General features: G+C 34.8%; 1 protein-coding gene across 1 annotated transcript in view; it reads left to right on the top strand.

Annotated features, from left to right (window-relative positions):
* Positions 1-1,908: 1,908 nt before the first annotated feature.
* Positions 1,909-15,467, top strand: part of ATF7IP (activating transcription factor 7 interacting protein) — a 57,858-nt gene continuing 44,299 nt past the window's right edge. Inside the window, exons 1-4 of the mRNA XM_052640354.1 lie at positions 1,909-3,391; positions 11,847-11,930; positions 13,316-13,461; positions 14,899-15,036. Coding sequence (XP_052496314.1) covers positions 1,912-3,391; positions 11,847-11,930; positions 13,316-13,461; positions 14,899-15,036 — 1,848 coding nt within the window. The 5' untranslated portion in view covers positions 1,909-1,911. The remainder of the gene's footprint in view (positions 3,392-11,846; positions 11,931-13,315; positions 13,462-14,898; positions 15,037-15,467) is intronic.

Raw genomic sequence — 15,467 nt, 5'->3', positions numbered from 1 at the left:
GTTTATTTTTACCTTCTGTTTATGTGGTAAATCACATTGCTTGAAAAGATTTTTTTTTTTTTTTTAAATAACAGAAATGTATTGTCTTACATTTCTGGCAGTTAGAAGTCTGAAATTAAGGTGTTGAGGGGGCCGTGCCCTCACTGATGAAGCTAAGGAAGGATCTGTTCCATATTTCTCTCCTAGCTATGGTTTGTGACTGACTAACTCCACTTACCACACAGTGTTCTCATGTGTATGTGTCTGCGTCCAGATTTTCCCCTTTTAATAAGTGCACTCATCATATGGAATTAGGACCCAACCTAATGACCTCATTTTAACTTTATTCTCTCTGCAAAGACTCCTATTCAAATAAGGTTACAATTTGAGAAATTATGTCTTAGGGTGCTAATTTATTTTTTTCAAGTGGACATCTTCGTTAGGCCTAAAATCTGCAATGCTCAGTGACTTACTTGTAAATCTACAGTGCTTCATTTTTTTATTAATGAAATCGACTTTATATATATATATATATGTGTGTGTGTGTATTTTAAAGAGCTTATTCACATAGTTGCATGTTACTACCTTTTAAAGAAATAAACTTTTAAATAACTCACAGATGAAAGAAGAAATCACAATGGAAATTAGAAAATATTTTAATAGAACGGTGAAAAATATGACACATTAAAATGTGAGATGCAGCTAAAGCAGCGCTTAGAGGGAAATTTATAGCTTTACATGAATACATTATAAAAAAGAGGAAAGATTTAATTTAATGCCTAATATTTAGCATGTTGTGAAACTGCCAGACTGTTTTTCCAAAGCAGCTGTACCATTTTACAATCCCATTGCCATTGGATGAGAGTTTCAATTTGCTCACATTCTTAACTGACACTCATTATTTCTTTTGATAATAGCCATCCTGGTGTGTGTGAGATGTTACCTCATTTTGGTTTTGATTTGCATTTCTCTGATGACTAAATGATGTGAGGCGTCTGTTTATGTTAATTGCTTATTGTCTTTTTTTATATCTTTCAGAGAAATGTCTGTTCAATTTTGTTGCCCATTTTTAAGTTTTTTTGTTGTTGTTGTTGATTGCAATAGTATTTTACATTTTCCAGATGTAAGTCTCTTATGAGATATATTATTTGCAAATATACGATTTGCAAATACAGTTGACCCTTGAAAAATGTAGCGACTAGGGGTGCTGAACCCCTGTACAGTTGAAAATCCTCATGTAGCTTTATAGTTAGCCCTTTGTACCTGCAGATTCAACCAACAGTGGGTCAGGTAGTAGTGTAGTATGTATTTATCAAAAAAAATTCCAAGTTTAAGAGGACCCCTAAAGTTCAAACCACATTTGTTCAAGGGTTAACTGTATTTACTTCTATTGTGAGTTGTCTTTTCACTTTCTAGATAGTAATCTGTTATTAATATGTTAATAGTTATTTAGATATTTCTGGTTGCAAATGTAATATTTTTTTATGTTCCTTAATTCTCCTTTCTTTTTTCCCCTACCTCTATACCTCTCCCCCATTCCTCTACTGCTTTCATTCTTTTATTATTCCTATGACAACTACTTTTTACTTCATGTACTTTTTTAATGCTCTCTCCTCCATACTCTGTGAATCCATTAGCTTACTGAGAATGAAAACTAGAAATTAGTCACTTTCCCCCTAACATTGCCTGGTAATTGATCTCTTATGAACTGTACCTATTATCAATTTTATGTTATATAAATTCAATAAATATAAAAATTAATACACAGTATTATAATTAGCATAAATAAGTATGCTTTCTATAATTACTTTAAAATTACATAAAGTGGTGCTTGCTTCTAAGATCAATTTGCAATAAGTCTGTATTTAGGTGGCTTTGGTTTCAATTGTTAAACTCTTTCTTTTTTTTTTTTTCTTTTTTTAAAGATTCAAAATGGATAGTATAGAAGAACCTCAAAAAAAAGTCTTTAAGGCTCGAAAAACAATGAGAGTGAGTGATCGTCAGCAACTTGAAGCAGTGTACAAGGTCAAGGAAGAACTACTGAAAACTGATGTCAAGCTGTTAAATGGCAACCATGAAAATGGAGATTTGGACCCAACCTCACCTTTGGAAAATATGGACTATCTTAATGACAAGGAAGAGGTGAATGGCATTGAGGATCTTTGTTTTGACCCTGAAAAAAGTAAAGCAGAATGGAAAGAAACACCCTGTACCTTAAATGTTCATGTAAAAAGCAAGCAGGATGATGACGTAAAGTGTGAACCTTTGTCTGCCAATAATGTAAGTCCAGATCTAGCCTCTAAACTGACTGCTGAACCATCTTCTGGTGATCCAGCTTCTGATCTGGCTACTGGAGGTCTGGGGTCTGGAGATTCTGTCTCTGGAGACCTGGCCTCTGAAACATTAACCTCTGGTGATCCTGCTTCTGGTGACCCTATCTCTGGAGATCTTGCCTCTGGTGAAACAGCCTCCAGTGAACTGGTCTCCAGTGAGCCAGTTTCTAATGAACTGGTCTCCAGTGAACCAGTCCCTGGTGAGTCAGTCTCCACTGAACCAGTCTCCAATGATTCAGCGTGTGATGATCCGGCCTCTCATGATCTTGCCTCTGAATCACTGGCCTCTGATGATCCAGGCTCTGGTGATCTGACTTCTAGTGATCCAGCTTTTGGTGATTCAGCCTCTGGTAATCCAGCCTCTGATGAACCAGCTTCTGAGACAGCCTTTGACTCCACCTATGACCCAAGTTCAGTACCAGCCTGTGAACCAGTTCCTGAAACTGATAGTACAGAGCCCAATAGCAATAAAGGTGATGATTTTCTTCAACAAAATAGAGACAATGAAAAGTTAGATCAAGTTTTCTCATTTGATGAGAAAAATAAAGCTGATAGTAATAGTGATGCTGATGCGGAAGCTCTTGAAACAGGTGATACAATTATTTGTTCAGATCTGTCTCCTGAAAAGAAGTTAGAAGAAGATACAATCACAGAATCTGCTCTTGGAGAGGAGGCTATATCTAGCAGTGTGGAGATTGACCACAGTGAAAAGAATGAAGAAGAAAATTCTGCAGACCTTATAGAAACCATTAGTGAAGATGTTATAAAAGATGACAAAAATGAGAATATCCTAGAAAATACAGATTCTATGGAGACAGATGAAATCATTCCTATTTTGGAAAAGCTTGCACCTGCTGAAGATGAACTCACTTGCTTTTCTAAAGCTTCTCTCCTTCCAATTGATGAGTCAAATCCAGATTTGGAAGAAAAGATGGAAGGTTCTTTTGGTTCACCATCTAAACAAGAAAGTAGTGAGAGCTTGCCAAAAGAAGCCTTCTTGGTCCTCTCTGATGAAGAGGATATCTCGGGTGAAAAGGATGAGTCTGAAGTTATATCACAAAATGAGACATGCTCTCCAGGTTAGCCTATTATTTATCTTTTAAAGATTTTGATTAGCTTTAATAAACTGCTTAGTTAAACATTCTCATAAAGTTTTAAGTTTCTTTTAGTTATGGAGGAAGTTGAGAATGGTGGTGACTAGAATATGCTCTTCGGAGAAGGCAATGGCATCCCACTCCAGTACTCTTGCCTGGAAAACCCCATGGATGGAGGAGCCTGGAAGGCTGCAGTCCATGGGGTCGCTAAGAGTTGAACACGACTGAGCAACTTCACTTTGAATTTTCACTTTGATGCATTGGAGAAGGAAATGGCAACCCACTCCAGTGTTCTTGCCTGGAGAATCCCAGGGACGGGGGAGCCTGGTGGGCTGCCGTCTAAGGGGTCGCACAGAGTCGGACACGACTGAAGCGACTTAGCAGCAGCAGCAGCAGCAGCAGCAGCAGAATACTCTCTAAACTTGACAGGTTCTTAGCTTCACAGAATTCAGAATTAACAAAGATGCACTCTGAGAGCAGCATTATGTAAAGTTCTGAGAAGGGAGATAAAAAACGTAGAAAATATTACACTTGCTCAAAAGAATCTTGTAGACTGGAAATAGAGATAAGATGGACCAATATAACACTGTGATATAACAATTTCCAGTACATAATTAATCAAAATTCTAAAAGTTGTTCTTGCTATCATTTACCAACTGAATAATTTTGAATCTATTATAAAGGCCTACTGTTTAATTTATTTTTTTCAAGTGTGACAAATTCCATTTTATAATTTTCCAATTGAAATCTGATTTTTTTAATATTCTTTGTCCAGGGAATGATACCATCATTGCTGGAATTCAGAAACCTGGAGGCATAATTATATGTTTGATAAAGACTATCCATTTGCTTCCTAAGCATTCTGGATTCTACCTAATGTTTGATTCATTTTCTAAATGATCTCTTATTAACTTAAATCTCTATAATTTGATTATGTTCCTCTCTTTGGTTAGATCCCTATTACTTTTAGGATTATTTCAGACTCCTTGTATAAAACCTGTATAAACTTCATGATTTGGTCAATGCTTGTCTTGTTATTGCTAGAGAAAAAGGGAGAATGAGAAAATCCTACTTTGTTTTCATGGTCAAACTCAAGCATCATTCCCATGTGAAACTTTCTCAGTTACTTTCAGACTGGCATGAGTACCTTTATGTTTCCATTGTGTCACATTCTCTTAGCCTTAGAGCCCTGTGAGTGGAGTGACCTTGTAACAAGAAACACAGCATTTGGTTTTAGTTTGTTTGAAGGAAAAAAAAAGGCAAGACACAGGATTCCCCCACCCCACTCCAGTATATCATACGTACATTTCTTTTGGAGATAGAAACTTTCCCCTTATTAAAGGTGACTTTATTTCCAAAGAGCATTCATTCATTTATTAAACATGTATATATAGAAAGTCCAGGTTCTTCTTGGCTTGGTGATTTAAAGGTAAAATTTATTACTTGCCCTGAGGATTCTGACAAGAATTAAACCACAGGCCATTAAATACAAGGTTGTGAATACAGTAATAATGTTAAATTGGTAGGCTGGGAGTTTAGAGGAGAGTAACTTTATGAGATATAGATGTATTCAGGGAAGCACTTTCCTTTCACTCTCTGTGTAACATAGAGTTTTAATGAAGATAATCCCTCTTAATTGCAACTCCATCCTACTTGCTCAGGTCAAAGATCTTGGAACGATTCTTTTTTTGTTTGGTTCATGTTCCATACCCAGTCTGTCAGGAAATCCTGTTGTTGCTGCCTGCACAATAGGTCTAGAATGTAGTCTCTTCGCATCATCTTCACTGCTATCACTTCTGCTCTGAGCCATCATAATCAGGCCAAAATAATGCTTGGGTCACAGGTAGTGCTCAGTAAATGTTTGTGGAATTAAGTAAGTAATTCATAATATAAGAAATGTAAGAATATTTTAAGTAATATAAAGAAAAGTGTGTCATGGAGGACCTTGCATGCAATGCCGAAACATACTAGCACTGGGGAACCATTGAATGAGTTCAAGGAGAGGAGAATAACATGATCAAATTTACATTTTGGAAAGATAATAAGTAACAGTGTTTAGGGTGAACTTCACTCATTTCTCAGTATAGAGAGAGTAGTATTAAAAATACCTTTTGTTAGTGAATATAAGAAAGAGCAAATTGAAGCTTTAATGGGTTTATACGTTTTACCTTTATTCCAGAATCTAGGCTATTGGAGACTATCCCTCCCACACAGTGCTGTTAAATGCAGCAAGATGAATATTAAGCTACCCCTATTGCATACTTTGAAAATTCAGAGTTGGGTTTATTTTTGGTTACTTACTTTTAGACTTTTATTTGGTTGTATGCTGTTAACAGAGTAAGTTTAGTAATAGATTTAATTTCTTAGCTAGTAACTGATCTTTTATTTTCTGTCCCCGGATCCAAAAGAAATTTTGTTATTGTAGATTAAAGTATAGTTTCTTATCTGTTCTTTGTTCTTATTATGTGGTGGTAGAATCTGTTTCATGTCATATGTGTTGCTGTTCATCTGTCGAGATATTACTTTCTTCAGATTCTTTATTCTTGACTACTTTTTAGTATTTTCAGAACACAGAATTGTAAATCTGGCTTTTCCCTCTAAGTACTAATGCTTATGGCTGTACTAGTAGGAAAACATAAAACTCTTATTATTTCAGACACTTCTTTAGCAAATTTGTTTTAAATGTAGCAGTTGTGATGTATATTAGCATCAATAAAAAATAATGAATGATATCAGAAAGCAAATAGAAAAGCTATTTCAGGTTTACAAGATAGAAAAACCTAACAAGTGATTGCAGCTATTCCTACTGTATAATAACTGATACTCACTAAATGTTTAGAATCATAGTCTGTGTAAAAAGACTAGGAAAAGAAAGGTTTCTCTGTGGGAACATTACAGCAACGCTAGAGGAGGTATGCACATTAGTTGTACCTTTCATGTATTTTCCATACTATACTCTCCTCGAGCTACTGTTCCATCTTTCCTGTCCTTCAGTGCCACTCTTCAGGTTACGTTAACAAAGCTAGCACAGTTTCATCTCTTCCTATTTACTGTCTAACTTAGTTGAATTGTGATTTCCATGTTGCACAGAGTCGGACATGACTGAAATGACTTAGCAGCAGCAGCCTCCTACTTAATTTTTCTCAGTGGAGTGACGTTGATGCTCCTGTTGTTGAATCCAGGGGCATCCTTTTTTTAAATTTTATTCTCATACTTAAATGATCTCTTAATAACAATCTCTCCCTCTTGAGATTCTCCTTAGCTTTCAAGCTACTGCATTCTCAAATTTTTCCTCCGTTTTTGCCTTTATCATTCTGTTTCCTATGGAGAAATGAAAGGGAGAGCTCTTCTGACTACTTGGCTTTTTAAAATTCTTTAAACATTGTTATTTCTTAATATTTTTGAGGAGAATAATCTGTTTTAGAGTAAATAAGATTTTATACTAAGTTCTGACATAATTTCCTTCCAGATATTATTTCACATTTTAAAAATATCTGATTGATTTATTTTTCCCTTTTTACTGAATCCTTAAGATAAATTCAGTTCGGTTCAGTCACACAGTCATGTCCGACTCTTTGCAACCCTATGGACTGCAGCACGCCAGGCTTCCCTGTCCATCACTCCCGGAGCTTACTCAAACTCATGTCCATCGAGTTGGTGATGCCATCCACCATCTCATCTTCAGTTAATTTATTTATAAATTAATCTCATCCTAATTTATTTATAAGATAAATTAAGTAATCATAAATGCTAATCAGGATAATTGCATGGGAATAGAATTTAAGATTTCTAATTTTGCTTTAGGGAAAGTGATAGAATTGCCATGGTTTAGGCAGTTAAAATTATTGTTTATTTGTTTTCACTGTTTACTGTGTTCAGCTAAAATTCTTTATTATCTCAGCCCATTAATATTCATACCTATTCGGATTTTCTTTATGGAACCTCATATTCCTATACATTGGTGTGGAAGTTGCAGCTTTTTTTTTATCAAGAAGTTGAGGAAGATCAAAGATAAAACAAGTTTTGGAAAGGGAAATGTGAGAGGAAGGTCAGATTTAAATGGCTGTTATTGCCCATGTTAGGGCAGAGGCTTGGACTGTCTAGGAATAATTAGGAGTAGATACATTACCATATGGCTGGAGTAGGAAATGGCATCCCACTCCAGTATTCTTGATTGGAAAATTCCATGGACAGAGGAGCATGGCAGACTGCACTTCTTGAGTTCTCAGAGATTTGGACATGACTAAGCATGCACACATAGATAATGTCTATATGACCATATAGACATTAGTTGATGTCCAGTGAGAGCTGAAATCACCTCAGAGTGAGTATAAGTGAGTGAGAGGAGGTCCAAGAACTGAGCTCTTTGTAGTCCAGTGATTAGAGACTGGGGAGATGAGAAAGAACCAGCAAAGAGTACCAAGAAAGAGCTTCAGCTAGAAAGAAAATTAGGAGATTTTGTTGTCTTAGAAAGTCAAGTAAAGAATGTTCTGAGAAGGAAGGAAGAACTAGCTCTATGTATGTATCAAATGCTGCTGTTTGTTTAGTTAAGGTGGAAGAGAAATATTTAATGACCTGGAGATCATCTGTCACCTTGACAAGGGGCAGTGGAGTTGAAAGCCTATTTGAAGTTGAATTTCAGAGAGAATGGAAGAATTGAAGATAATAAAATGTAACTTTGCCCCCCAGTTTTGCTTTAAAAGGGAGCACAAAAACTTACTGTGGAAGATACATTATTTGGAAATTTGTATTAGTTAAATGAAGCCTTTAAAAATGTTCTGGAAAAGATATTTTACCAGTAATACCACATTTTTCTGACATTTAATATGTCTTGTGAGATTGACATTTACATTGGCTATTTATGTTCCTGCTGCTGCTGCTGCTAAGTCACTTCAGTCGTGTCTGACTCTGTGCGACCCCATAGACGGAAGCCCACCAGGCTCCCCTGTCCCTGGGATTCTCCAGGCAAGAACACTGGAGTGGGTTGCCATTCCTTCTCCAGTGCATGAAGGTGAAAAGTGAAAGTGAAGTTGCTCAGTCGTGTCCAACTCTTTGCGACTCCATGGACTGCAGCCGACCAGGCTCCTCCATCCATGGGGTTTTCCAGGCAAGAGTACTGGAGTGGGGTGCCATTGCCTTCTCCGATTTATGTTCCTAGTATCTATAAATTGCTTGTTTTATCTTCTTTGCCCAATTTTTTTTTGTGTGTATGTATTATATTGTCTGTAGTTAGTCTGTAGGAACTTTTTGTTTTAAGTGTTTCTCATAGAGCCATTAATCTAAGGTGGGGAGTTGGCAGACTATGACTGATAAGCCCTAACTGTTTTGGTTAATAAAGTTCTGTTGGAACATAGCCACATCTATTTGTTTATGTGCTACATATTTTTTTATCAGTAGTTCCCATGGTAAGTACAGAGTCGACCAGTTGTGTCAGAGACCATAGAGCCCACAAGATTGAAAATACTTATGTTTTGACCATTTGCAGAAAATGTTTGTCAAGTCTGACCCAGGGCAATAGTTTTCTCCATATTTTTTTTGGAATAAAGTTCTATTCCATGTAATTCTAAAAATGGGGAAGTAACCCCTGATATAAATTGTGTCTTCTTATCCTCTACAACACAGTTTTCTACCATAATTTAATGGAATCATATTAAAGATAACTGTCATCAGAAAGATTTGTCTCAGCTCTTTCCCAAGGTTTTTAGGATTACCAAAATTACAAGTTTTGGTACCTGCTCTTAGGGAATTTACTGTCTCATGTGGTTGAAAGAAAAGAATACCACAGATAGAAATGCATATGAAAGCATGTCAATATATGAGGCTGTACTCAAGATGAGAGAGATTACAGCAGAAATTGTGGATGAGGACAGCTTCTAAAAAACAAAAACAGTCTTAACCTAAGTATTTGGATAAGTTTTAGGAGTCCCGGAAACTACTCTAAGTTATATATAAACCTGTCTGTGTACATAGGCTTTTGATTATTATTCTGAGTTGATGCAAGTTCACTTAGATTCTGTATAGGCTTTGTGAACAATAACAACAAAAAAAATTACAGGAGTCAGACACAACTGAGCGACTTTCACAACATGTAATCAACATTTTAAAATAAGGTATTCTTTTTCTTACAAAGTCCTCAAAATCCGGTTTGTGTTTTACTCCTGCAGTCTCAGTTTGGACTTGCCACATTTGAAGTGCTCAGTAGCCACGTGTGGCTAGTGGCTCTGCTACTGGATAATACCAAAGAGCCCGTCCCCTGAGAGCCCTCAAGTTCATAACAGTATGGTTTTTTCTCCCTGGGTTATTGCCTTTTCCAAATTCATTGACTTCAGAGTGTCAATAAGGTGCCTGTGAGCGTTCAACCGAACATAGTTTATAATAAACTATAACTCCAAAAGAAAGATAGGGCCTTACTCCTTTCTGTAGATACTGTTAATACCATTTTTTTAATCCCAAATTCTTTATTAAGTCAAACACGAGCCTAAATTTTAATTATCTTTGTCTATGTTTAAGTCCTAATAAGTGTTTAAGTAGTGAGAATATTAGTCACATCTTCTAAACATATCTGGAAAATGGGAATTGGATGATAAGAGGAGTTTTTTGAATAAAATGAAGGAATTGCAAGCTCAGCTTGACATCTCTCTCAGAGAAGAGGGAGAGTAACATACACATAAGAGAGGCAGACCAAACCAGGCCAGTTTACTCTGCTGTTTTCTGACCGATTGAAGTTACAAGGCTAATTTTGTCCTTTGGTGGTATGATGGTTTGCTGAATAAAGACTAGGTAAATCTTAATCTTAAGCAACCCAGTTACTCTGGGAACTAGGAAACTATGGGAGTCACCACCCTTAGTATTAAAGACAGGAAAACTTGGGAAAGTAAATATAGTAAATGCTTTGTAATGAGTGTGCAGTCTGCAAGGGAGCAAAACAAAACTTTCATTTCATTGAACTGAGGTTCAGGGGTGAAATCTTAAAAACATTTCTCATGAGCATAGGGTGGTAAATGGGAAGTTAATTTTCTAATACTCATGTTAAAGTTTAAAAATAGTCTCAGTAATCTTTGTATGTATTGTGTTAACATTCTTGTTTTACTACTGTCACATTTTACAGATTTATTGTTTTAATATCTTAGTGTGAAAAATATTGTAATAGATTCATCAATGATCCTCATCTTTGCCTGTTTTCACCTAAAAATTCTTTTTTTTTTTTTTTTTTTTTGACCTCAGCTTCTACTTAGTATTCTTGCCTGGAGAATTCCATGGACAAAGGAGCCTGGTGGGCTATAGTCAGTCCATGGGATCACAAGTTGGACACAACTGAGCGACTAACACACATACACACACTACTCAGGGCTGTTGAAACTAAAATCCTGGTGTTTGAAGCAGAAATGCTTTATCAGAATCTTTATATAGTGCTATATGCACATCATTGCTTATTTAATTTTGGTTTCAGTATATGATGAAATATGGCATGTTTTATTGAAGCTAAAGGATATAAGGGAGAAAAATAGAACCCAAGTATATTAGTGATTAGTTCTTCTCCCCTAAATGTTTAAATTAGTTGAGGAGCTATAAATTGATTGACCAAAGGCCATTTCTGGTGCCTCTGGAATTTTCTTTGTTATAACATTGCAGTTATATAGATATCTTTATAAATATTTTTTGGTCGCATTCTTTAATTGTTAGCTTTTATATGCCTCTTGTGAAAATTACTTGTGCTACATCGCTTCTGACATGTTCTATTCTTTGTGAAGCCAGCCAGGCTCTTCTGTCCATGAGATTCTCCAGGCAAGAATACTGGCGTGGGCTGTCATTGCCTTCTCCGAATACTGTTTATAGTGTAGGATTATTTGGAGGAGAAGAAGTAATGTATGTCAAGCACCTAGCTAATTTAGTTGTTGGCACTGGTATTGAAGTAGCTAATACTTTTCAGTGAAACTTTTTTTTAATCTATAGGATAAAAGATATCTTTAGGATAGACTTCACCTATCCATAACCATTAAAATAGTGATTCAGCCTATCTGGTCAAAAATATTAGGTGTTTTGAGTTTGTCAGTAATTTGTAACTTTTTTTTGTATTTTTTTGTAATTAGTCACAACTAATGTTTTAGTTTTAATAACTGAATATAAAGGAGTCTAAATGCACTATAGTAGTTGTTTTCACATCTATTGATGATGGTAAAGTATTAAGATATTTTGTTTTAAAATCAATATTTTTTTTTCCATGTTAAGAGTTTATTATATACTTGCAAGAACATTTAAAGCTAGACTTGGTCATTGATTTCCACCAGTTCGTGCTCCTTTTTTTATTTCCAATATTTTACATTTTGAGACTGATTTCATAAAATATCATTAGCTGGATAATTATACCAAAAATGTAAATAATTATGAACTATTGATAAATTATATTGGAAGAAATTTTCCTTTTCTATTTTTGTTACAGAACAAATAGAAAGCAATGAAAAGGACAGCAAACCTGAGGAGGAAGAGCAAGTAATACGTGAAGATGAAAGACCTTCTGAGAAAAGTAAGCATGTACAAGCAAACCTGAAATTGTTTTAAAAATTGTTTCTGCTTTTAAGGCTGTATAAAATACTCTTCTGTCCATGAAATGATTGTAAAATTTTTCAGTTTAAGTAAGCCATAGTAAAATCATTTTGTTGATGGTTAACGCAACTATCTTTGAAGGTGTTAATTATTTCATGTGCTTTATTGTTTTGCTTATTCTTTCCATTGTTCCATAAGAAAGATTTAAGCTTACTATTTAGTAAGGTACTATCTGAATATCTTGAGAGAAGTTGTTTTAGATTTTCTTTTAGGTCATGGGCCTATAGGAATTTTGTCTGAGGTGATATGGCAAATGAAAGTATGTATCTCAGTTTATTTAAAGTTCTTAAGCTTTGTGGGAAGGGGAAAACAGTGTTACTGAATGTCATTAGGTTTACGGAAAGATCACTGGACCAGAAGTCAAGAAATTGGTATTCTGTAACTCTCTGTCTTACTGCTCTCCATCTGTGCCTGTGTAAGTTATAATACAAGAGAAGTTGTGGAATAGAATTGGACTCTAAATCAGGCATGTAGACATGGACATAGGGTGAGGTAGAGAGGAAGATGTATGGTCACATACAGCCATTTTTCTTTAATAAGTGTGGAGATTTTAATATTTTCCTTCTTACATATTCAAAAAGAAACCAGATAAAACTTGCTTATGATCTCATGAGTGTTGTCAGTATTTAAAGCAAATTTCTAAGTGAAGGTCTTTGAATATTTATTATTTACCAAATTACTTTCCTAATAACATTATTTTATTATTTTTATCAATATATATTTGCAATTTCTTAAGATATGTTAAGAATAACTGTTGATATGTTATTTTCCTAAGGCTAATGATTAAGGAAGAATTTTTCCTAAATTTAGTGAGGAAAAAATTTTACTGAGGGCAAAAGAATTAAGTAATTAAAGCTATGCACAGTTGTAGAAGTATGCGATGTGAGAATGCATACTGAGAAATCTGTGACTTGTGAATGAATGCTCTAGTTTGTCAGAATTCATATTGTATATAGAATTTATTAAAAGGAATGAATTTAAGATGATCTCATATTGTTAGTTCATCTTCCATCTTAATGGGAAGATTTTGAGGAAAGAATGTTCTTTGTTCATGTTGTTCGTCCATTTGCTTATTTAGCCATTAGGAGGTTCTAGCCATTAGGAAGTTAGCATATTGAAAATCATTTCAAGTTTAAAGCTAAAAGCTATCTACTAACTTTTCTGATCACAAAAGCAAATGATTGAGAATCCTGTTTTGTAGATAGAAATAATATTTTCCTGAGGGTGGAAAATAAACATTAAAGTCTATCTATAATAAAAGCATCTGACTGGTGTTTAATAAAAACATCTACTTTTTCTTCTCAGGTGAATTCTTTAGAAGAAAACGTTCTAAGTCAGAGGACATGGACAATATACAGTCCAAACGCCGTCGATATTTGGAAGAGGAATATGAGGCAGAATTTCAAGTAAAGATTACAGCCAAAGGAGATATAAACCAGAAGCTACAAAAGGTGTTAGAGATTATAAGTTAAAATCATATTAAATAAAAGGCACCACCATCTTTATTCTTCTAGGTTTTTGACTTTACTCTGTATTTTATTGACATATTCAGATTTCTCATAGAAACAAAGAACTTGAAGCGTGCTGCGATTCATGGGGTCGCAAAGAGTCGGACACGACTAAGCGATTGAACTGAACTGAACTGGGCTTATTACCCTTAATTTAATTCTAAAATTCCTTGTGACTCTTTTGAAGCTAAATTGTTTTTGTTTATCTAAAGATATGATAATAATCATCAAAATGAGAGAGAAATTATGACTTCTTATTTGCTTTATACAAAACTGAGCATCAGTTTTCAGCTTTTTTTTCCTTCTACACTCCATTCTAGTAGGAACATTAGAGTCTCATATGTTAACAATTTTAGCTTTTATAATTTTTTTCGTAAGCTGGTTTCATGACTATAAGTCCCTGTGTTCTAAGCTCTTTGTTATGTATTTTAGGCTTAGTATTTAAAAATGGTATAAACAAGGCTCTGGAAGGACTAGGGAAAAGGAATATTTAAAGTACAGGCATTGGAAACTTCTCACTATATGTATTAGACTAGAGATAGAAATAATGAAAATATGAAGTATTTAATATATTTTTCAAAATGTGTTCATAAATGTTGACAAATCTTTTTTTAAGAGAAGAACAGGAGACGTGGGTGAAATTAATTTTTCAAATTTTACAGATTTAATGGTGAAATTATAAATAACCTAGGCCATGTTCTTCTACTCAAAGTGTAAATATCCCCATTAGAGAAAGGAACAGAGAGACAGTAAAAAAGTGGCTTTTTTTCTCTCGGATCTTTTTATCATATGGTGATAATAATGCCAGTTTAGTCTTTCTTTTAGAGCTATTAGAAGTATGAAGATAGCTATGTGAAAGGATTTTGAAAACATCTGTGTATATTGAGGGTTTACTCCTCTAGGAAAGTGTTACTTGAGTGTGGTCCATGGATACACAACATGTGTCCTCTCTATGGGTCCATAATGAGATAAATATACAAACTGTGAGTAAATTTCGTAGTGCAATGAGATTCTTAGTGTCTGCTAAAAATATCATCTATAACAGATTAGAAAATATTAAAATCTGGTCCTTCACCTTGTTTCCTAAATCACAATAGAGGATATGGGAGGAAAACATTAAAACTTCAGTTTCAAATTGTTTTAAAAATTTCACCCTCTGGAAATTTTCTATTTTTAGTACATTTTATTCTGTTATAGTAGATATTATATATAGGCAGAAGTAGAGGATTTCAACAGATATCATTGTGTTATGGATGCCAGTATTTTTTTTTAAACAAACTAGCTAATGTATTAGTACTGTCTTATTAGTACTTCAGAATATTTACTGTTTGCTGCTTGCTTGAAATTCCTTTTTTGTAACAAAGAAATATATATTTTTAGGTTGTACAGTGGTTACTGGAAGAAAAATTGTGTGCACTGCAGTGTGCTGTATTTGATAAGACATTGGCAGAATTGAAAACACGAGTGGAAAAGATTGAGTGTAACAAGAGGCATAAAACAGTTCTTGCTGAACTACAGGTTTGTACAGTAAATTGCATATCCACGTGTCATCATTTTCATAACTCACTTTCTGGTATATGTTTTCCAAGTTGACAATAAAGTATATTTAACTTCTAAGTATTAGGAATAAAAGGAATCTCTATTAGTTTGCTCAGGCTGCCATTAAAAAAAATACCATCAACTGGGTGACTTCCAAAACAGAAATGTAGTGTGTCATAGTTTTGGAGGCTAAAAGCCCAAGGTCAAGCTGCCACCAGGCTGTAAGAAAGAATTGTTCCATTTGTCTCCTCTAGCTTCCTACGGTTTACTGACAATCTTGGGCATTTCTTGTCTTGTGGAAGTATCATTGTGATTTCTGGCTCCATCTTCACATAGTGCTGTGTCTGTATGTGTGTCTGCTTCCAAATTCCCCCCTTTTCTAGGGATACTAGTCACTCTGGATGAGGACC

This window comes from Budorcas taxicolor, chromosome 5 (genome assembly GCF_023091745.1).
Source record: "Budorcas taxicolor isolate Tak-1 chromosome 5, Takin1.1, whole genome shotgun sequence".
Lineage (NCBI taxonomy): Eukaryota > Metazoa > Chordata > Mammalia > Artiodactyla > Bovidae > Budorcas > Budorcas taxicolor.
The sequence above is the reverse complement of the archived record's forward strand: the minus strand, read 5'-3'. Positions and strand labels throughout refer to the sequence as shown.